Source organism: Scyliorhinus canicula, chromosome 16 (genome assembly GCF_902713615.1).
Source record: "Scyliorhinus canicula chromosome 16, sScyCan1.1, whole genome shotgun sequence".
NCBI classification, from domain to species: domain Eukaryota; kingdom Metazoa; phylum Chordata; class Chondrichthyes; order Carcharhiniformes; family Scyliorhinidae; genus Scyliorhinus; species Scyliorhinus canicula.
This window is the reverse complement of record NC_052161.1, coordinates 138267800-138289403: the sequence shown is the minus strand read 5'-3', so window position 1 is coordinate 138289403 and position 21604 is coordinate 138267800. Positions and strand designations below refer to the sequence as shown.

General features: G+C 42.8%; 1 protein-coding gene across 5 annotated transcripts in view; it reads right to left on the bottom strand.

Moving 5' to 3' along the window:
* Positions 1 to 20838, bottom strand: part of ube4b (ubiquitination factor E4B, UFD2 homolog (S. cerevisiae)) — an 87341-nt gene extending 66503 nt beyond the window's left edge. For 3 of the 5 annotated variants that reach the window (XM_038773797.1, XM_038773799.1, XM_038773798.1), the window contains exons 1-2: positions 20536 to 20838; positions 5653 to 5833 (exon numbers count right to left, since the gene is read on the bottom strand). In XM_038773797.1, the coding sequence (XP_038629725.1) occupies positions 5653 to 5833; positions 20536 to 20559 (205 nt within the window). In that variant the 5' untranslated portion in view covers positions 20560 to 20838. The remainder of the gene's footprint in view (positions 1 to 5652; positions 5834 to 20535) is intronic. The other 2 variants (XM_038773800.1, XM_038773801.1) reach the window with 2 other exon arrangements.
* Between the last annotated feature and the right edge of the window lie 766 nt (positions 20839 to 21604).

The window sequence follows — 21604 nt, the reverse complement described above, 5'->3', positions numbered from 1 at the left end:
ACACCACAGTAAGAGAACATCGATGTACAGGGACACCCCATGCTCCATCCCTCCCCTCATTATCCTCCTCCACTTATCTGAAGTCCTCAAGGCAATGGCCAAAGGCTCCATCGCAACGTAAACAAGATGGTGGACATGGGGCACCCGTGTCTCATCCCCCAGTTTAACTGGAAATACCTCAAGCTCACAGCACTTATGCAGACACTGGCTTTCGGGGCTTTGTACAATAATAATCGTACCCAAGCAAAGTTTCCCAATCAACCAAAAACATCGACTCCAAAACTCCCAGAAATATCAGCACGTGTGCATTCCACATATAATGGACAACTGCTTAAAAATTGCAATGGAGACTCTCCAGCGTATTATGAAGGAAAGTACAACAAATTGCCAGAAATTAACATTGTTACTGGGATTTCAAGCAAAGTGAAACAGTGGCCTGTGAAAGTAGTACATTATTGAAACATTTGCCCTGTGTAACCGGTGTGGTATAATATTTAGATGAATGGCTAATACAATCATTACTCTCCTGTCACAGATGACAGTAGTGGTGGAAAATATTGAGGAGGTGCTAAGTTAAAAGTAACACAAGCATATTGAAGTGGCAACACAGCTCGGGATCAGAAACACTATTTCCATCACATGACTGCAGCTTAGTGGAAGCTAAAACCCCACTGCACACTTGTGTGACAAAATGGATCAGGAAAGTGGGCTGTTGGAGGGAGGGAAACAAAGATAAAAGAATACAGGATAAAGCAAGGGTCGGTGGATTTGACAAGTTGTTTCAAACATTTGAAACAAATTCTTATACCAGACCTCAGCAATATGTGCACTGTACAGTGCCTTTAGTGAACTGCAAAAGGAACAGCAAGAATAATAAAGTCTTCAGAATCCATCTGGTTAAAATATGCTTCTATTGGATTATATACTGGAAACTCAAGAGGAGGAAGTAGAAGCTGCTTATATACTTTTTTTTAAAGGAATGATAAAATTTGAGGCTTTCCACTCATGTCTTGAACAAAGTTATTCTGCAATGAGCCAACTTTTTTCTCTTGTTCTCTCTGCTATATTTAGAAGAGCGGTAATACATTCTCCCAGTGACTGCGTGGGTCTCACCCCCAGAACCAAAAGATGTGCAAAGTACGCCACGCTAAAATTGCCCCTTAGTTGGAAAAAGACAAGATTAGGCAGATTAAAAACACAGATGGAGGAGAAACTTCTTCTCTCAAAGGATCATGAATCTGTGAAATTCATTACCCCAGAGTGCGATGGATGCAGGCCATTGAGTAAATTAATGGGTTGAAGGGTTATGGAGAACAGGCAGGAAAGTGGAGTTCAGGTTGAAATGAGATCAGCCATAATTGCATTGAATGGCGGAGCAAGCTCGAGGGGCTGAACTGCCAAAGTTCTTATGACTATTAATATTACAAGTTCAATTGGACATGTATAATGCAGGAATCACCTTAGTGAATGCACTGTAGCCAAGATATGCTCCAAGACCACCTTCAGGAAATAATAGGGCGGAACAGAGCCAGGGACCAAGGTTCGATTCCCGGCTTGGGTCACTGTGCGGAGTCTGCACCTTCTCCCAGCGCCTGCCTGGGTTTCCTCTGGGTGCTCTAGTTTCCTCCCACAAGTCCCAAAAGATGTGCTCGTGAAGTGAATTGGACATTCTGAATTCTCCTTCTGTGTACCCGAACAGGTGCTGGAGGCGACTCGGGGATTTTCACAGCAACTTCATTGCAGTGTTAATGCAAGCCTACTTGTGACACTAATAATAAAAATTATAATTTTGCACTATAGCAGCCCCTCAATTGGGAGGTGAAGGTGACAAGGAGGGTTTTAGCAGAGGTGTAAACACTGAAGAGAAGATGGGCGATTCTGGTAGTGATTAGAATATAGAAAGTGAAGTTTTAATCCGGGTCCACAGCATTCAGTGGAATGAGCCACTGGGTCAGAACAGGCAACCACAGAGTGGGATAGAATCAAGGTTTAAGTTAGGAGGTTTTTAAAGCACGAGGAGATGGATTCTACCTTTTAGCTGGAACCAGGCCTTGATCCTCCAGAACTTGGTATCATCTAAGCAATCAGACAGCAGACAAACAGTCAGGGAGCCCGCATAAAAGAAAACACTGACTACTGCCATCCCAAAAAGGTGATTCAACACAAATTCCATGTCAGGTATTAGAAATTTGATTAAACTGTTCAAAATATAGGAGGTGGTATTTGCCCATGATTCACAACACAGACAGAAGAAACCTCAATCAGAAAACCTATATGCTGCCACTATGGACTTGTTTCTCTAAAACAAGACATCTAGAAACAAGGTACGACTGCCTGCGGTTGGAGAAGATAAAGTATGAGTTAAGGGGCTCTGCAGGGGGGTTTGAGCAAAGGTGGGGGATGTTTGAGGAGCTTGTACAGACTGCATAGTCGATTGCTGGAAAGTAGGTTTCCCAGGGGATGTTGATTTGCTGCAACCTGCTTTGATACATGGTTTGTTAAAATGCATTTTTTTTTAAATCTAGAGACAAGTAATTAGTCAAAACAATAGCAATAGCCTATTTCCTAAAACCAAGACTACCCGAAATCAAGCTGGGGCATTTTGCCAAAACTAAATTAGGTGGATCGGAAATGCAACCAAGTTTGTTTTTCTTTCCCAGATTGGTCTCTATAGGGGCAAATATTCAACGCCCACACAGAACCTGCCATCAAGCAGCAGAAGCAAAAGGCGTAATATGGTTTAATATAGGAATATTGATATAATGAACAAAAAAGACCGCAAGCAGATTAATCCCTGGATACCTCATTTTACTGACAAATCCTACTGGTTCCTTTTTTATTATTCCAATTAAGGGGCAATTTAGCGTGGCCACCTTTGGGTTGTGAGGGGTGGGGCCCACACAGACGCAGGGAGAATGTGCAAACTCCACACGGACAATAACCTGGGGACAGGATCGAACTCGGTTCTGTGAGGCAGCAGTGCTAACTACTGCACCACTGAATTGAGCCCCCCCATCCTACGGTTCCTTGATCAAAAAATATTTTATTCATCCAAATTCATGGAAATGGTGAGTGGCAACCATCGCTGCCATTCAGAATGATGCACCAGCCAAAAGAACAACAGAACTGCAGACCAATCTGAACTAACAGAATAATTTCTGTCTCAGCTCCACATGTCAAAATAGCCACAGTGCTGATTTGGCCGCCGCACTCTTGACTTAAATGGCAACATTTCACAACAAACACATTTGGAATTTATTTCTTTATGAATTATGCATTTTTTTTAAAAATCAGAATTTACAGTGCAGAAGGAGGCCATTCAGCCCATCGAGTCTGCACCAGCCCTTGGAAAGAGCACCCAATTTAAGCCCACACTTCCAACCTATCCCCGTAACTCTCCTAACTTTTTGGTCACTAATGGCAATTTAGCATGGCCAATCCACCTAACCCGCACATCTTTGGACTGTGGGAGGAAACCGGAGGAAACCCACACAGACACAGGGAGAACGTGCAGACTCCGCTCAGACAGTGACCCAAGACAGGAATCGAACCTGGAGCTGTGAAGAAACTGTGCTAACCACTGTGCTGCCGCACCACCCAATGCTGTTTTTAAACCTTTCCCCAGCCATTAAATCAATCGCCCAATCCATTGATAATTCACAATAACTTTAACACCAGGTTGCAGTCAGCCATGCAATTCCTACATACCAGATACGTGATCCTGCACAATACAAAGCCCAACTTAAATCATGGCCTTATCACCAACAATCCCGGATTGTAGGTTCACGTACCAATTTGTTTCAAGCTCTCAGCACAAAGAAAACATTCCTCATCCACTTTTGCATGCTAAAACTAATACAATAGTCATAACTATTTTGGCAATGAAAACTCATCTAATTTTTGGACTTATAAATCTAAAGGGATAGAGAAAGGATTTACGAGAAAAAGTGAATTAAAATACAACGAAAGCTGTAAATTATAGACATCCAAGGAGAGCTCATGAGGGGGGGGGGGAAAGAGTGAGAGTGAGAGTGAGAGTGAGAGTGAGAGTGAGAGTGAGAGTGAGAGTGAGAGTGAGAGTGAGAGTGAGAGTGAGAGTGAGAGTGAGAGTGAGAGTGAGAGTGAGAGTGAGAGTGAGAGAGAGAGAGAGAGTGAGAGTGAGAGTGAGAGGAGGAGATTTAAACCGTGAAAAAAGGAATCGAGTAGCCTCCAGAGATCATGATTGTCAGATTTAGATACAGCCCATCTTAAAATCATATTGTGCTATTGGGCCATGGCCTGCATTTTAGGTTGTAAAGTTTGGCCCTAAAGTGCTTTAGGATATCCAGTGGTGGCAAAAAGCACAACAGTTGTTTCGTAAAAAGGGTTTGTAGCATGGGATGTTTTACACTGTTTGGAATGTGCGAGTGTCTGTGGCCTCAGAGTGCCACTTGCATAATTTGCAAACCAACGTATTTGGGACTGCCAATAAGTGCTTGCACCTTTGGAAGTGTCCATTTACATAGGTTTTGCTGCATATACAGGAGAACTCTTAATAAACAACAATGAATGAAAGGGGTAACGTAAAGTAGAATACTGTCAGAAAACAGTAAGAAGAACAGTCCATTACACAAACCTGCAGTCCATCACGCGAACCGGCCTCCCATCCATTGACTCCATCTACACCTCCCGCTGCCTGGGGAAAGCGGGCAGGATAATCAAAGATCCCTCCCACCCAGCTTACTCACTCGTCCATCTTCTTCCATCGGGCAGGAGATACAGAAGTCTGAGAATACGCACGAACAGACTCAAAAACAGCTTCTTCCCCACTGTTACCAAACTCCTAAATGACCCTCTTATGGACTGACCTCATTGACACTACACCCCTGTATACTTCATCTGATGCCAGTGCTTATGTAGTTACATTGTATACCTTGTGTTGCCCTATTATGTATTTTCTTTTATTCCCTTTTCTTCCCATGTACTTAATGATCTGTTGAGCTGCTTGCAGAAAAATACTTTTCACTGTACCTCGGTACACGTGACAATAAACAAATCCAATCCAAGAAGTCTCACAACACCAGGTTAAAGTCCAACAGGTTCATTTGAAATCGCAAGCTTTCACCTGCAGTCTTCACCTGATGAAGGAGCTGCACTCCAAAAGCTTGGTGATTTTAAATATACCTGTTGAGACTTTAACCTGGTGTTGTACGACTTCTTACTGAGCCCACGCCAGTCCAGCGCCAGCATCTCCCCATTTTTTATTTATTCATCGTGTCAGGAAACAGAATATTTCAGAAGCCGCATCTGATGCAAAGGAGATATTATGTACAATTTCAATTACTTTTAAAGCAGTTCGCTGCAGGTTTTTTTATAATTTTTTTTGAAACTCTCCAGCTTCTCCTATAAATGCACTATGATGCAGAAAAATAACTAAACATGACACTGTTTTGGACATACACCATACACCCTGGATCAATGTGGATTAGATAGGAAAGCCTACAATTTGACCACAAACTTGCATTTCATCAGAGTAAACCTTCTGCTTACAACCATGAAATGAAAAAAAAAAAGTGTTGCTTTCAAATAATCAAGATAAAACGCTTCAAGCCAAATGCAAGACTGCTAGCAGTTATGCTCAATCAATTGCTGCTGTCCCACCCTCTCCCATACCTGTTGCTCCAATAGGAGATGTAGCAGGAGTTACGCTCTGTACACTTAGGGCCATATTTTGAGATATGCCAGGCGTCGCTGCAGATACTCCCGGTGGGTTTTCTCGCTGCGGGGAGGTAAGCGGGGTGGTGGGTTGTGAAGTCAGTCCACCAGCAAGCCGTGCAAGGCGTCGTCTACGAATCTGTATTCAAAGAGGAGAAAACGTTACTGCTCAAAGCGAGACTGGCCCAGCCCCCACCAGCTTTGAAATACTACAGAGCTTGCTGAATGTTCAGCCTGGTTGCCAAAAAGGTTGTGTGTACCCCCCCCCACCAAATACAGCACAGATGTTAGAAAGCGTCCAAGAAATCAACTGCAGATTATTTGTTGAAACTGCAGTAACGACAGTGGATAATAATCCCACTTCCATGAATTCCACCATGCATCGAGAGCTCCAAGCAAACAATTAATATGCATACAACCACAACTTTTGGCATATCCTGCCTTTAATGGCTACAAAGGAGTGTTATTCATAAAATTTAACACAAAAAAGGAGATTAAGGCAGCTGATCAAAGGATTGGTTGAAGAATTCGGTTTTAAGGGCATTTTAAAAGGCGGAGAGGGAGGGAGGCAGATGGTTTTCAGGGAAGGTATTCCAGAGTTTAGGGCCTCAGCATCTGGAGGCAGGGCCAGCAACGTTGGAACAATGAAAATTGGAACAGTTCAAGAGGCCAGAATTGGATGAGTGAGGAGATGTCAGAGGCTGGCCAGACTGGAGGAGGTTACAGAGACGGGGTGAGAATCTTAAGAGGGATTTGAAAACCAGGGTGACTACTGCAAAATGGAAATGTAGCCAGACCAGAAGTCAATACAAGTCAGGGATCACAGAGGTGATGGATGAACAAAGTTTTGAATGAGCTCAAGATTACAGAGAGTAGAAAGTGAGAGTGGCAAGGTGGGATGGTTGGGTCGGTTGATTGTAAAAGGCATGAGAATTTCATCAGCTGAGCCGAAGCAGGCAATGTTACAAAAGTGGAAGTTAATAGTCTTGGTGACGAAGGACATTAGGGTTGGAACTCAGCTCAGGATCTTAATGGACACCAGCTTTACAAGTTTGGTGCCACCTCTGACAACAATCAGGAAGAGGGAAGGAGCCGATGGCTAGGAAAGGGATTTTGTGGCACAGACCGAGGATAATGGCTTCAATATCAATACTTAACAGTTATGGTCAGCTCAAAGAATTCACAAAGTAATAAAGAGCAATTTCAAGGCTTTTAACATACAGATGTTATATACTCAAGCTTGCCGCTATCGCTGTAAAATTACTTCCTTTTGTTTAATTTCAAGGACGCAGTATTCCATTCCTTGTTCTACATTGTCCAAATAAACCTATTCTACCACGATACATCTACCCACGACATGATTGTTGCAAACTCATCGCTATACCATTTACTGTTGACTACAACAGAACAGTACTCACTAAAGTGTCTCTGCTCAAGCAACATTTTCTAAAAAATAAGTTAAGAATTAAAAATGCAGCCTCTTAAGTTGTGGGATGCTACTGTGTGTGGATGGTTTCTACACTGGAATCTCATACCAATTGTTTGGACGAGTATACCAAAAGGAAAGAATAACAAATAAATAAATAAATAAATAAATAAATAAATAAAGAGGAAAACAAATTGAAGAATCTAATTTTTTTTAAATTTTATTTATAAATTTAGAGTACCCAATTCAATTTGTCCAATTAAGGGGCAATTTAGCATGGCCAATCCACCTACCCTGCACACCTTTTGGGTTGCGGGGGCAAAACCCACGCAAACACAGGGAGAATGTGCAAACAAAAGTGACCCAGAGCCAGGATCGAACCTGGGACCTCGGCGCCATGAGGCAGCAGCAATAACCACTCCGCCAGCATGCTTCCCTTTATTAAAATAAATTTTGAACCAAGAACAAATAAAAGCAGGCCCTTCGGCCGTCCAAGCCTGTGCCAACCATGCTGCCCGTCTAAACTAAAATCTTCTACACTTCCGGGGTCCGTATCCCTCTATTCCCATCCTATTATGTATTTGTCAAGATGCCCCGTAAATGTCACTATCTTCCCTGCTTCCACCACCCCCTCCGGCAGAGAGTTCCAGGCACCCACTACCCTCTGTGTAAAAACAACTTGCCTCATACATCTCCTCAAACATTGCCCCTCGCACCTTAAACCTATGCCCCCAAGTAATTAACCCCTCTACCCTGGGAAGAAGTCTGACTATCCACCCTATCTATGCCACCCTCATAATTTTATAGACCTCTTTCAGGTCGCCCCTCAACCTCTGCCATTCCAGTAAGAACAAACCAAGTTTATTTAATCTCTCCTCATAACTAACGCCCTCCATACCAGGCAATATCCTGGTAAATCTCTTCTGCACCCTCTCTAAAACCTCCACATCCTTCTGGTAGTGTGGTGACCAGAATTGAACACTATACTCCAAGCATGGCCTAACTCAGGTTCTGCATATTTGCAACACGACTTGCCAATTTTTATATTCAATGCCTCGGCCGGGTACAGAATTAATTTTTCCCCCCCCAGTTAAGAGGCAATTTAGAGTGGCATTTAGAACATTTGGAGCTACAGGCTCTAAAATAAAGGGACAATTTCCCTCCCATCCGTCCCCCAAAAGAAGCACTGAAAGCACCAAATGAAATGTTCCTGAAGTGCAATCACTGTAATGTAGGAAATGGGAGTGCCATTTTGTATATAGCAAGATCTCCCAGTGTGACAGTGACCAGATTCTGTGTTTTGGTAATGTTGTAATTAAACGTAATTATTTTTTTGTAATATAGGGAGAGCACAAAATAGTGACAAAGAAATCAAGAATAAGATCTGTATGCAAATTGCGCTTTCAGTAGCAACAATGAGTACCGTAACTATCTAATGCATGTAGGTTATTGAAAAGATGTTCCAGTGATGAATTGAAAAAAAGAGGTTCCTCGAAAGCACCCAGGACTGTTTTCTTATTCAGTATGCCGCATGGTCAGCATGGAGGATGCACTACTGAACTTGCTTCTGCGTAATGAAGGACAAGTAAATGACCCGAAGGCAAGCAGGCACTTTGAAAATAGTGGATTGGAAACCAATAAGAAATCATTCGGGTTGCTCTTGGGTTTCAATTCTACTTTCCTGCTTGCACCCCATTTCCCCGAGATACCAAAAATCTGTGAATCCCAGGTGTAAATATATTGAATGACGGAGCATCTACAACACCAGAGAGTCAACTTTGAGTCAAGTAATTTTTTCTGATCTCAGTCCTAAACGATCAGCGTCTTATTCGGAGACTGTGACCCCGTGTTTCCGTTTCACTGACCAATAAAACAATCTGAGTGTTCCCCCCCGCCTGTCAAGTCTCTTCAGAAACCTCTTTCAATTAGACCCCCATTCGTTCTTCTTAACTCCAGAGATCGTAGGCCTAATTTACTCAGCCTCTCATCACAAGACAAGCCCCCTCCCTCAGGGACCAATAATATCAAAGCTTGCTCCCGATAACAAATTACAAGCATCGCAAATCGAGCAAGCAATAGGAGGATATAACCAGAGAAGTGTCATTGATACATATCTTCATTCCGCAGACGGAATAGTCCACGTGGTTTGCACCCATCATTATGTAAAGGATATTACAACCATGGAAAGAGCAATGCAAAGATTTAAAATTGAGATTCAAGGAGGCTTTGAAAATCAGACCATTAAAAACAACCAAAGATCTTTGTTGGGAAATCAGTAAGAATTAACATTGTACGGAAAGTCAAGAAGTTAGATGTGTTTTCACAGGTAGTTGAACATGTGGAATATTTTTATCACAAGTGGACATTGAGACGGATTATAACGATTTAAAATTCTGACACTTGAAAAAAGAAATTGGGATTAGAGTAGATGCTCCAGTTAATAAGGTAGCATGAGCACAGGCACAATGAGCGGACAAAAATCTGCTGTAATTTCAATCATGCAAGAAAATAAAATGCACGTCACATAAACAGGTTTCAGAATACCTTTACTGCAACATCTTTCAGTATAAAGTCACGAGAAACAAAAAAAAAGTTAACAGCGAAATTTCAGCAAACACTTCAATGCTGTCCTAAATATTCATTGCTCCCAACTGAACATAGAGTGGTCGCAAGGTATACAGACGTCAACAGCAGCATTCTCTCCACTTCCTGACAGTTTTATCATTCAACTATATCAGTCACCAAAGTCATGTGCTCAAAATTTCAAACATTTATATTTTAGACCGGTTTCCGGTTTCGTTCATTCATATTTGTTCATTCATATCCTCTAACATAGAGGGGAAATATACCGTAAATGGCAAAGCTCTTAGGAATTTAGAAAGTCAGAGACATCTGGGTGTGCAGGCCCACAGATCTGTGGCAACACAAACGGACAAGGTAGTCAAGAAAACATATGGGATGCTTGCCTTCATTGGACAGGGCACAGAGTATAAAAACTGGCAAGTCACGCTACAGTTATATAGAACCTTAGTACGGCCACACTTGGAATACTGCGCACAATTGTGGTTGCCACACTACCAGAAGGATGTGGAGGCTTTGGTGAGGGTGCAGAGGAGGTTTACCAGGATATTGCCTGGTCTGGAGGGTGTTAGTAATGCGGAGAGGCTGAATAGACTCGGACTGTTTTCATTAGAACAACGGAGGTTGAGGTGTGACCTGATGGAGGTCTACAGGGTTATGAGGGACATGGATAGAGTGGATGGGCAGGCACTCTTTCCCACGGTGGAGGGGTCAGTCACCAGGGGGCATAGGTTTAAGGTCCGTGGGGCAAAGTTTAGAGATGTGCAGGTTTTTACACGCAGGAGGTGGCGAGTGCCCAGAACACGTTGCCAGGGGAAGGTTGTGGAAGCAGATACATTAACAGCGTTCAAAAGGCATCTTGACAAATACAAGGATAGGATGGGTATAGAGGGATACAGCACAAGAGGTGCTGAGGGTTTTGGCGAAGGTTGGAATCATGACCGGTACAGGCTTGGAAGGCCGAAGGGCCTGTTCCTGTGCTGTATTGTTCTTAGTTCAGGGAACCTTTAGCTCAAGAATGCTGCGCTCCCATGGAGGAGTGGCAACCAATTCCAAATCCAGTCTCATCTCAAGTGAGACACACTGCATTTTGTTTGTGACATGATGGTGGGTGGTATTGGTAACTCTGGTGCAGCCGCTTCAGAGTACAATTTATGAAACGCAAAGATGATTGAAATTCCTAACAGTCAAAATGCAACGTTTTCATGAATTAGCAAATTTGAAGCACAGGTTCTAGAACTTATTTACCATGAGCAATCCTATTTGCCAGGTGCTCCTGGAGGGCGCGGGTGGGAATGAGCATTCCTGTTCTTATACCACAAAGAGTCAAAAGAAATGAGTATTTTTGACCTTTATCTTGGCTCCTCTCCCCGACTGCTGCTGGCAGGAAGCAGACGGTGCGGGTTTCCCCCCCAGCTTGCCACTAACAGGTCACGTTGGGCAATATCAGCCCATAACTTTTGCATCTTAAGTAGGCCCCATCCTTCTTTAAGTGGGTCAAGGGGCTGGGGGCAGGAATTTGATTTTCAAGATTTTCATACCACTTGCGACCTTTTCTCTCCTGTCTATGGGAGAGGGAGGGGCTGAAGGATTAAAATAGAGGCCAAAATATTTTGATCTACAAGGAGTATTAAAAAAATTCATGTTACTCTCATCGTAGAGGATTTTCTTGCACCGTTTAGTTCTTAACTCATTTGCTCTGCATCTAATATGCGAGTGTAAAAGCTGCATATTAAACATGCACAGGTCACAATTACTGTACAATATTCAAAATGTTGCTGAAAGAACACCGTTTGGTTCACAATTCAATAGCAGAGAGGCAAGGCAAAATCTAGCAAGTTACTCAAGGAATTATCTATTTCAGACATCAGTATTCAAGATTGAGTTTATTTTAGTTGTATTTAGCTTCCACTCAAAAGTGGGAGATTACCAAAACCATTGCTGGGTCTAACAATTAATTAATAATCTTTACTGTCACAAGTAGGCTTCCATTAACACTGCAATGAGGTTACGGTGAAAAGCCCCTTGTCGCCACATTACAGCGCCTGTTCAGGTACATGGAGGGAGAATTCAGAATGTCTGATTCACCAACCAGCACGTCTTTCGGGACTTGTGGGAGGAAACTGGAGCACCCCGAGGAAACCCGCGCAAACACAGGGAGAACGTGCAGACTCCGCACAGTCACCCAAACCAGGAATCGAACTTTGGACCTTAGGCGCTGTGAAGAAACAGTGCCAACTACTGTGCTACCATGCTGCCCAATTAGTTCCCAAGCTTTCAGTAACAGACACTCTGTAATCATTACATCAAAGCTGAAATTCAATGTCATGTCCTAGAACATGCAAACTAGTTACACTGGCTGATACCAAGTAGTACAATACACTGCAATAAACAATATAGCTGTACACGACAAAGAAGCCAACTCAAACTAAAAATCGGTAAAGTGCAAACCTAAAATCACTGCTGGAAGCAACACTAATGCAATTGACAGCTGCCACAGTCTTGCAAAGCCACATTACATTTATTCAGAAGATTCATCTGAAATGTCTATTCTCTTTTTAATCTACTGCAACGGAAAGAAAAATGGTATTGATGCAGCATTGTGTTATTTTAAAACGTACATACAAACTTCACCATAGGAGGTCAACTAGTATTCAATGCGTAGCTAAAGTTCAGAGGATCTGAACAATGAAATATTCAGTCTAGCCAGGTTCCAATCTTCTTCAGCTGCACTGTAATATTTTGCTTTAGCATTCACCTCTAAACAAATCCTTGCATTAAAATCTCTTCTTTTAAAAAAAAAGACTTTAAGAAAAAAAAAGACTGAGCGATTAACATTTATAGATACCAGCAGGATTCTGAGCATCACATTTTAGGATGGATGGAAGGCATTAGAAAGGATTTAAGAGAATGGTTCCAGGCATGAGTGACATGGTTAGATTGGAGACGGCGAGGTTGTTCTGTTTGAAGGTTCAGAGATTTGGAAGAAGCATTCAAAAATCACCTATGTTCTGGACCGAATAGAAACTATTCACGTTGGCAGAGGAAAGTATCCAGAACAGAGGACATGGATTCATGGTGATTGGCAAAAGAACCAACGGTGACATGAGGAACATTTTTTGGACATTTTTCAAACAGATTGTTTGAAAAGATGAAAGCAGATTCAATCATGCTTTCAAAAAGGGGATTGACTAAGCACTTGAAGGGAAATTTTGCAGGGCCACGGAGAAGGGACAGGCGAGTGCAGCACTAAATTTCTCTTTGGAAGACAACTTGGACTCAATGGGTCAAAAGGTTCCAGGACAGAAGGATACCACTCTACAATTCCAATATGAGGAATTTAACAGAGTTGATTGAACATAGAATATTACAGCGCAGTACAGGCTCTTCAGCCCTCGGTGTTGCGCCAACCTGCGAAACCCCTCTTAAGCCCATCTACACTATTCCCTTATCGTCCACATGCCTATCCAATGACCATTTGAATGCCCTTAGGGTTGGCGAGTCCACTACTGTTGCAGGCAGGGCATTCCACGTCCTTACTACTCTCTGAGTAAAGAACCTACATCTAACATCGGTCCTATATCTATCTCCCCTCAATTTAAAGCTATGTCCCCTCGTGCTGGACATCACCATCCGAGGAAAAAGGCTCTCACTGTCCACCCTATCTAATCCTCGGATCATCTTTTATGCCTCAATTAAGTCACCTCACGAAAACAACCTCAAGTTCCTCAGCCTTTCCTCATAAGATCTTCCCTCCATACCAGGCAACATCCTGGTAAATCTCCTCTGCACCCTTTCCAATGCTTCCACATCCTTCCTATAATGCGGCGACCAGAACTGCACGTAATACTCCAAATGCGCCGCACCAGAGTTTTGTACAACTGCAACATGACCTCATGGCTCCGAAACTCAAGTTTCATAACATTACATATTTAAAGTTACTTACCCGTGAAAGATTCACTAAAGAAAAAATGCATTTGTAGAATTTTGTTTAAAATTAAATTGCTTGTTTAATTGCCGCCATTCCTTCTGTGGATGCAGATCACATGTTCTGGAAGAGAAATGAAGGGCTTTGCCTTTTCTGATGCTCTGTGTTTGAGGGAAGGAGTCGGAGTATTTTTGCAAGTATACAAACATTCACTTAGGACAGAATAAAGTTAACCTGTAATTAAATTTTCCATATACAGGAGGGGTTATTTCCCTTGCCCCTATAAAAGAAACTGCATAATTTCAAACATCATGTTTTTGATTTTTCACAAGTACAGAAATAAAATATGATTTGTTTTGCAATTTTCTCCCATTCTCTTTTCCCCAATCCACACTACCCTTCACAGTTAGAAGAACAAAGAATCCACAACCACCAGTAACCTTTGTCGTTCTGCTAACGGACAAGCTCATGTGGTTAACAGATCCTTTCTGTGTACTTCTCCCTCCTCTAAACCTCCAAATGTGGCTGAAAAACCACACCTACAAAAAAAAGTTAACTGCCCACCTAAAAAAGTAGACAACAAACTGGTTACTGCAACAGATGAAGATAGAATGGCATTGAGTCCTCTTCACCGAGTGTACCAGTCAATGTTGAGAAGACCAGGTGTAATAGTGCTAAACTACACCCACTTCCACTTCACTAAGTATTGGTGTATGACTCAAATTCAGGACTCTTAAACCAAGCATGATTGTAGTCTCACCCAAAGACCACATACATGCAATTCCATCAGGGCTCAGTAGATAGCTATTGGCTGCTGAAAGCCAGGGTGACTGTCATCCCAGCTAGATCAATTGTACACCTAAGCACCAATCAGCCAAGATCAGCTAACTCAACATAAACTAGTAACCAAACCGGTCATCCTGCTGCTCTACTCACTGGATGAACTCAGAGCCTTTTGGAGAAGACCTTATGTCCCTTATAGACATGTTTAAATGCAAATTTAAAATCACTTGCTCAGAGTCACTAGAGGATACCTTTGACTAGAAGAGGTCCTCACACACAGCAATGACGCAATATCAGTCTCAAACTGCACCTGTTATTCCATCCAATAATAAAGTCTCTGGGAAAAGTCACAATCTCAACATTCATTTCAGAATGAATGAATCAGAGGCTGTTGTGGGTGGGATGGGGTGGAAACTGGATGCAATAACCCAAGATCCAATTGTAAGTGCAATGTTGCAAGAGGCTGCACCAGTTCATTCACACAACATCTCCCCATAACCCTTTCTCTTGGAGGTACTGCCCCAAATGTGTCATTTGAAGTCCTTCAGCAAGTTGCCAAAGTCTCCTTAGTAGATGCATGTTGCGTATCTAAGACAGGCATCGCATGAACATTCAGTCCCATCATTGCCTAACATCGCACAAACATTTCCCAGTTGACGCCTTTAATGATCAGCAACGGGAACTATGCCCAACCATCCCTCCCTAGTCCAGCAGCACAGGTCTAACTGCAATGCCCCATTGCTACACCATAAAAGGTCAAGCTTACAAAGACAAATTTGGGGCCTTCTGGATTTATATGGCGTTGTGGTTACTTTATCTATTAAAAGCTATTTGAGAATCCTGTTACAACATACTTGTGAGCTCTATTTTTACCATATGTAAATGCAAGTTTTTCCATGTCCCAGTTCTTTTGAAGCAACTTCTAAATTGTACACTTCACATTTTTAAAAAACGAAAGTAGCTCTCCGGTAACTCACTTGATGCACGTAATATCCAATGTGGCACTGAGTTACAAAGTCCGACTACATTGAGCTCCTGCACCTCAGAATGGCAGCAGGGTCACTGCAGTTAGTCTCAGTGAAAGCAAAAACAGTTAGCCAGGGTTTCTGCTCTCGATTGCTTCCCAGTGTCCGGCTTCCAACCCGAGGGAAAGTATGCATGTGTAAGCATCAAGTGACAGCAGGACTGGGTTCACTCGTGATGACCTTTGGAAGAAAATTCCCTACCAAAACAATCCAGACATACGCATAAAGGATGGACATCTGGGTGCAGCACCGAAACGTTAGCAGCAATAGTGAAACTATATCTACAAACACCTTTGAGAAGGGTATTTGAGACTTTTTCGAAGTTAAAAGCACAATATAAATGGAAAGTTGTCCAGCTCCACCTATTAAACCAGTAAGCTAAAGCATTGAATTATGATATTTACTGAGTAAAAGAATACAAAATCTCCACGCAGTTCCAAATCGAGAAGCTATAAAAAACCCGAGGCCACAAAAACGTCTCGCCTATTCCACGTGGATAAAGATCATTGTTATTTTCTCATTTGTTAGGGGTAAGCAGAAAACAGTATAACTGCTACTCGAACATACACCAAAGCCAATTTGTTGGCTTCTTCCCCCAGCATTTCTTGTTCCATCAAACACACACATCATTTCAGCCTTTTCCAATCCAATGAATGAAGAGGGCAGAGTTTCAAAGTTTACGGTTGATACAAAGCTTAGTGATATAAAACAATGAGGACAGCAGCAGACAAAATGGTACAATTTTAACTGGGATGCAGAAACAAAAGATAGCTTTGAAGGGGGCAGGACAAATGGCAAAGCTGTCAGAAAAAGCATACGAGAATATTCACTCTATAGAGACAGGAGCACAAAAGCAAGGAAGTGATCTTTACAAATCACTAGGTTGGCCTCAGCTAGAGTACAAGCCCAATTCTCTGCATTACACTTGATGTCAAGTTGTTGGTGCGGTGCAGAGATTCGCCAGAATAGTACCAGGGATCAAGGAATTCAGTTATGGAGGAGAGATAAGAGAAGCTGGGATTGTTTTTGGTGCAAAGGCCAAGGAAAGACTTTTTTTTTTAATACATTTTTTTTCCCCAATTGAGGGCAAATTTAGTGTGGCCAATCCACCTACTCTGCACATCTGCTCTCTGAGAGAAGAAGAAGTTCTTCCTCATCTCAATTCTGAATGGTTTACCCCTTATTCTTAGGCTGTGACCCCCTAGTCCGGGGCATCCCCCAACATCAGGAACATTCTTCCCGCATCTAGCCTATCCAGTCCCATCAAGACTTTATATGTTTCTATGAGATCCTACTTTCATTCTTCTAATCTCCAGTGAGTACAAGCCCAGTCGATCCAGTCTTTCTTCATATATGTCAGTCCTGCCATCCTGGAAATTAGTCCGGCGAAACTTAAGTGCCTTGGGATGTTTTCCTATGTTTAAGGCATTATATAAATGCATTTGTTATTGCATAATTTTTCCTTTTCTACATTTCAGTACATTTACCTTATTTGTTCTATTTTTCACTCAATTCTCTTGTGCATGTTGGCATGGAGCAGTCTAGTCAGAAGTGAAACATTTTATAAATTGGGAAAAAGACATGGTTACAGAAAGTACAAGTTAAATTCCTCTGGCTCAGTGCGTGGAGCTCTTGTGCTGCAGTGGGTAGTGTCCCTACTTCAGGGCCAGAAACTCTGGTTAAAGTCCCAGCTCAGGACTTGATAGCCATGGAAGATGCGTTCATAGCATGTACAAACAGGTTGACTATCAGCCTGTAAATACATCCTGTATGCTTGATGGGAAGAGCGGAAGAGCTTCCTGCTCAGTCATACTGCAGAAAGCAAATGACTGCAGTACTCATCAACCACAAACATGGACCAAACCAATGGAAATCCATAGTTGCCAACATCCTCTTAGGGCATGGTACCTGCAGATGGAGAAGCTGTATGGATACCTGAAATTGTACTAATTAGAGGGTAGGTTTAAGTTGCTAGCTTAAACCACTCCTTCGCAAAAAGGATAGAATACAATTTACTCAGTACCCTTGGCTGACTAAAATGTCCCCAGTTTATAGAATTACCCATTTCACGTCTAATGCAACATCATTGGCAACTGTTTACTCAATTGCCTGTTTAGTCAATTGAGTAGTTGGGTGAAATGAGAACCAAAGGTAATTCAGTCAGAAACTAACAATACAGCATGAGCATGGCAGTATAAATCTGAACAAATTACTTTCCCAATGAATGGGACAGACAAGATGGGAGTTCTAATTTTTCTATGGAACTATTTTTTTTTTAAATTTAGCGTACCCAATTATTTTTTTCCAATTTAAGGGGCAATTTAGCGTGGCCAATCCACCTAGCCTGCACATCTTTGGGTTGTGGGGGTGAAACCCACGCAGACACGGGGAGAATGTGCAAACTCCACACGGACAGTGACCCAGGGCCGGGATTCGTACCCGGGTCCTCAGCGCCGTAGGCAGCAATGCTAAACACTGTGCCACTGTGCTGCCCCTTCTATGGAACTATAATCACCTGCAGTACACTGACCCAGGCAGAAAATTTACAAATATCTAAAGTACGAGAAGCCACAATTTTTTAAAAACTACTTTTTTTTTCTCTTTTACACAGGTTAAGCTAGCAACATTTCTTGAAGTAATTGCGCTACTTGAAGTAAGAGAGTCACAACCAAATCAGCCAACCAGGCCTTGTAAAGAATCATTGGCTCAATGGAGACGGAGCAGTGGGCAAGAGCTTCTTTGAGTAATAACAGCATAAACTATAAATCCTTTGTGGGCAGCAAAGCCAGGATGGGACGAGGTGAACAATTCAAAAGGGGGGTCGAGGAAAAAAAAAAACTTGAATCTGTAAATAAATTTGCAAATTTGCCAAAAGTAAATAATTGGACAGAAGAGGTTCTGTGTGTGGTTGGGAAATATATTATTCATATCTCAATAAGTTTAAGATGGCATGTAAATAGAATCGTCTTTTAATCTGAGAGACCCTTTAAGTGTCAACGGGAACAATACGATGGCGCAGTGGTTAGCACTGCTGCCTCACACCACCGAGGACCCCGGTTCAATCCCGGCCCTAGATCATAGAATTTACAGTGCAGAAGGAGGCCATTCGGACCATCTAGTCTGAACTGGCCCTTACAAAGAGCAACCCACTCAAGCCCACGTATCTACCCCGCAACCCCCACTCAACCTTTTTGGACACAGAGGGCAATTTAGCAAGGCCAATCCACCTAACCCGCACATCTTTGGACTGTGGGAGGAAACTAGAGCACCCGGAGGAAACCCACGCAGACACGGGGAGAACGTGCAGACTCCACACAGACAATGACCCAGCTGGGAATCAAACCTGGGACCCTGGAGCTGTGAAGCAATTGTGCTAACCACGATGCTACCGTGCTGCCCAGATCACTGCCTGTGTGGAATTTGCACATTCTCCCTAGGACTGTGGGGGTAATTGGGTCCTCAAAAAAATTTTCATCTGTTAAGTGTCAATAAGGTATGCAATAATTTTGCCTAGAGTCAAAGTTATGATATTATTGAGTAAAACTGAACAAGACTGCAATAAACACAAAACATGCAAAGCAGGGTCAATGAGTTCTCTATTCAAGTATTTTTACAGGTGGTTTTAGGAAAAGGATTCTGACATGGCTGAATGAAACAATAGAATTGTTGGCAAGTGATGTAAATGGGAGAAGTAAAATGCTTAAGTTTAACTCATTTCATCAAGATCATATATTTAAAATCAGTAACAGTTGATTTAACAGAAGACGATGATGAACATTAAAGCGTCGCATTCACAGCCCATGGCATGAACAGAAGAGATAATCAGAAAGAAACTTCAAGACGAAATAGACCACAGCATCCTGTACACATATAGGATGGAATGTTATTAATAATTCAAAAATATGAGTTATTCTCAAGATCATACAAAATTTGTGTGACACTATACTATTCCCACTGCAATGTCTACTGCTTGAACCAATATCTTTTTCAGCCAGTTCAGTGTTAAACTTTGAAATTTCAAAACTTAAGATTTACCACAGGTCAGAAACAAATATAGTGATGGATGGAAGTTGTCTACTTCAAAAAGGAATGTTAGGTCCTTTAAACAAAAAAATAGTTACCAAAACAAAACAAAAAAACTACAAAACAGTTAAAACTGCAAATTATCAAATACATACATTAGCCCTATTTGTGGTCAAGTATGGCAACTGTAACATGTGGTGATTGTTACAGGTTAATACTTTCACTTTCTTAATAACATTTTTAAAAATCTAATCTTTCAATGTGTCAATCCATTTGCAAAATAAAATTGATTTCATATTTGCGAATAATGATTTGATGCTGAAGGCAACTATATTTTGAAATTAGAGTAAGGAACTAGCAAAATATCCAATTATGATGTTCTGTTCACATACGATATACAATTATTTTCACAGAGAACATTGGGGCTGGCTTATCAAAATCAGATAGCTGATTTATACTTTCACATATAATCAATTCCTAATTGATAACGATCCCTTTTGTTCTCATTTCGTCTCGTCCTCCTGCCCACACTAGCACTCCCAAAAAGAAACATAGAGGCCTACAGCTTTAGGCTAAAAGCCCCTCAAAAAAGTGCAATTAGCTTTCCACAAAAGGAAAGGACAACCAAAACAAAAAATAATTAGCTGGGAAAGTGTACAAAACGTTGCTTCCAGGAAGAATTAGATATTTCCCCCCCCACACGACACATGTACAGGAGGTACAGAAATCAGCTACTTACATTCAAGAACCCTACCTCACCCACACTGGAGGTGCACTTACTTTTGCAGTTTGCCTGCTTTTGCCAGCAAGTTGCAGCACAAATTGCTGAACCCCCTAAAAGATGAAGCAAAATGGAACATAAAAAAATAAATAAGCTCCCTACCAACCTGTGAATGATAAAATAGCCAGGGAGGGCCTACATAGATGTCGACCCCTCCACTGGTAGCCAGTGGCTTCCCACAACAAAAGGGGCATATCTGCAAGTTGCTCTCTCAACACTTAAAGACATGCAGCAGGCTTCTTTTAAAAATGAGCAAGGCCCCAAACGGACGAGAAACACAAGGTCTGTTCCTCACCTCATCAGCACTAAGTTCTTCCATCCTCTCAGCCTGTTTTCTCGCTCCTCTTTTTTTAAAAACAAAAACCTGACTTTTTCAGCCAAAGTGCATAGTTTGTCTCAAACTCTTTGGGTGAGCATCAGTAAACGTTGCTGCTGGTCAGGGAGATGGGGGGGTTGAGTGCCCTCCTTCTCTCTCTTTCTCTCCTCTCCAGCCTGCTGCTTCGCCCTCTGTTTAAAACCACAGCCTGCCTCTCACACAAAGTCTCTTATTCATCAAAACAACACCGGCGCCATTTTGAATCGATCAGGTGACGCGGCGCGCAGACTCCGGCCCGGCCCCGCCCTCCCGCCAATGCGCTGGCGCTTGCTGCGCGCGTGGGAGGGGGCGGGGCTGGACCGGCCCCGCCCTCCCGCCAATCAGAGGCGGCCGCCCAGAGCGGCGCCCTCCATTGGCCGAGAAGTGTGCTAAGACGGGGAGCGAGGGCAGGCGGGCGGCCAGAGTCCCCGGAGAGGGACGCCGCGGCGGGGGGAGGTGCGCTGCAGCCGCGCCCTCCCGCCCTGCTCAAATTTCATACATACACACCCCCCCCCCCCACCCCCCCTCCTCCCCAGTGGCTGAGGTCCAGAAGGCGGATTCTGGAATTGGCCCTTTTTTTCTTTTCATTTTTTAAAAACCCCATCCTGTTTCTGCCCTCCCTGTGGAATCAGAACTGGCAGCAGGCATAGGGGATCCTCAATGGCGTGATCCATGCACCACCTCTTCAGGTGGCAGCCCACCTGCCAGAATTGCCCACATTGCTAAGCTGTGCCCTTCCAGCCTCCAAGAGCAGAGATCGGGGCTGACGCTGTATAGTGCAGTACTGGTGGCGCACGGTGATGTTGGCGGTGCTGCCTTTCGCACACCGGTTAGCACTGCCGCCTCCCAGGGTCCCGGGTTCAATCCCGGCCTCTGTCACTGTCTGTGTGGAGTCTGCACCTGTGTCGACATGGTTTTCCTCCGGGGGCTCTGGTTTTCTCCCACAGTCCAAAGATGTGCAGCATTGACCATGAAAAAGTTTAGGTAGGGTTACGGGGACAGTGTGGAG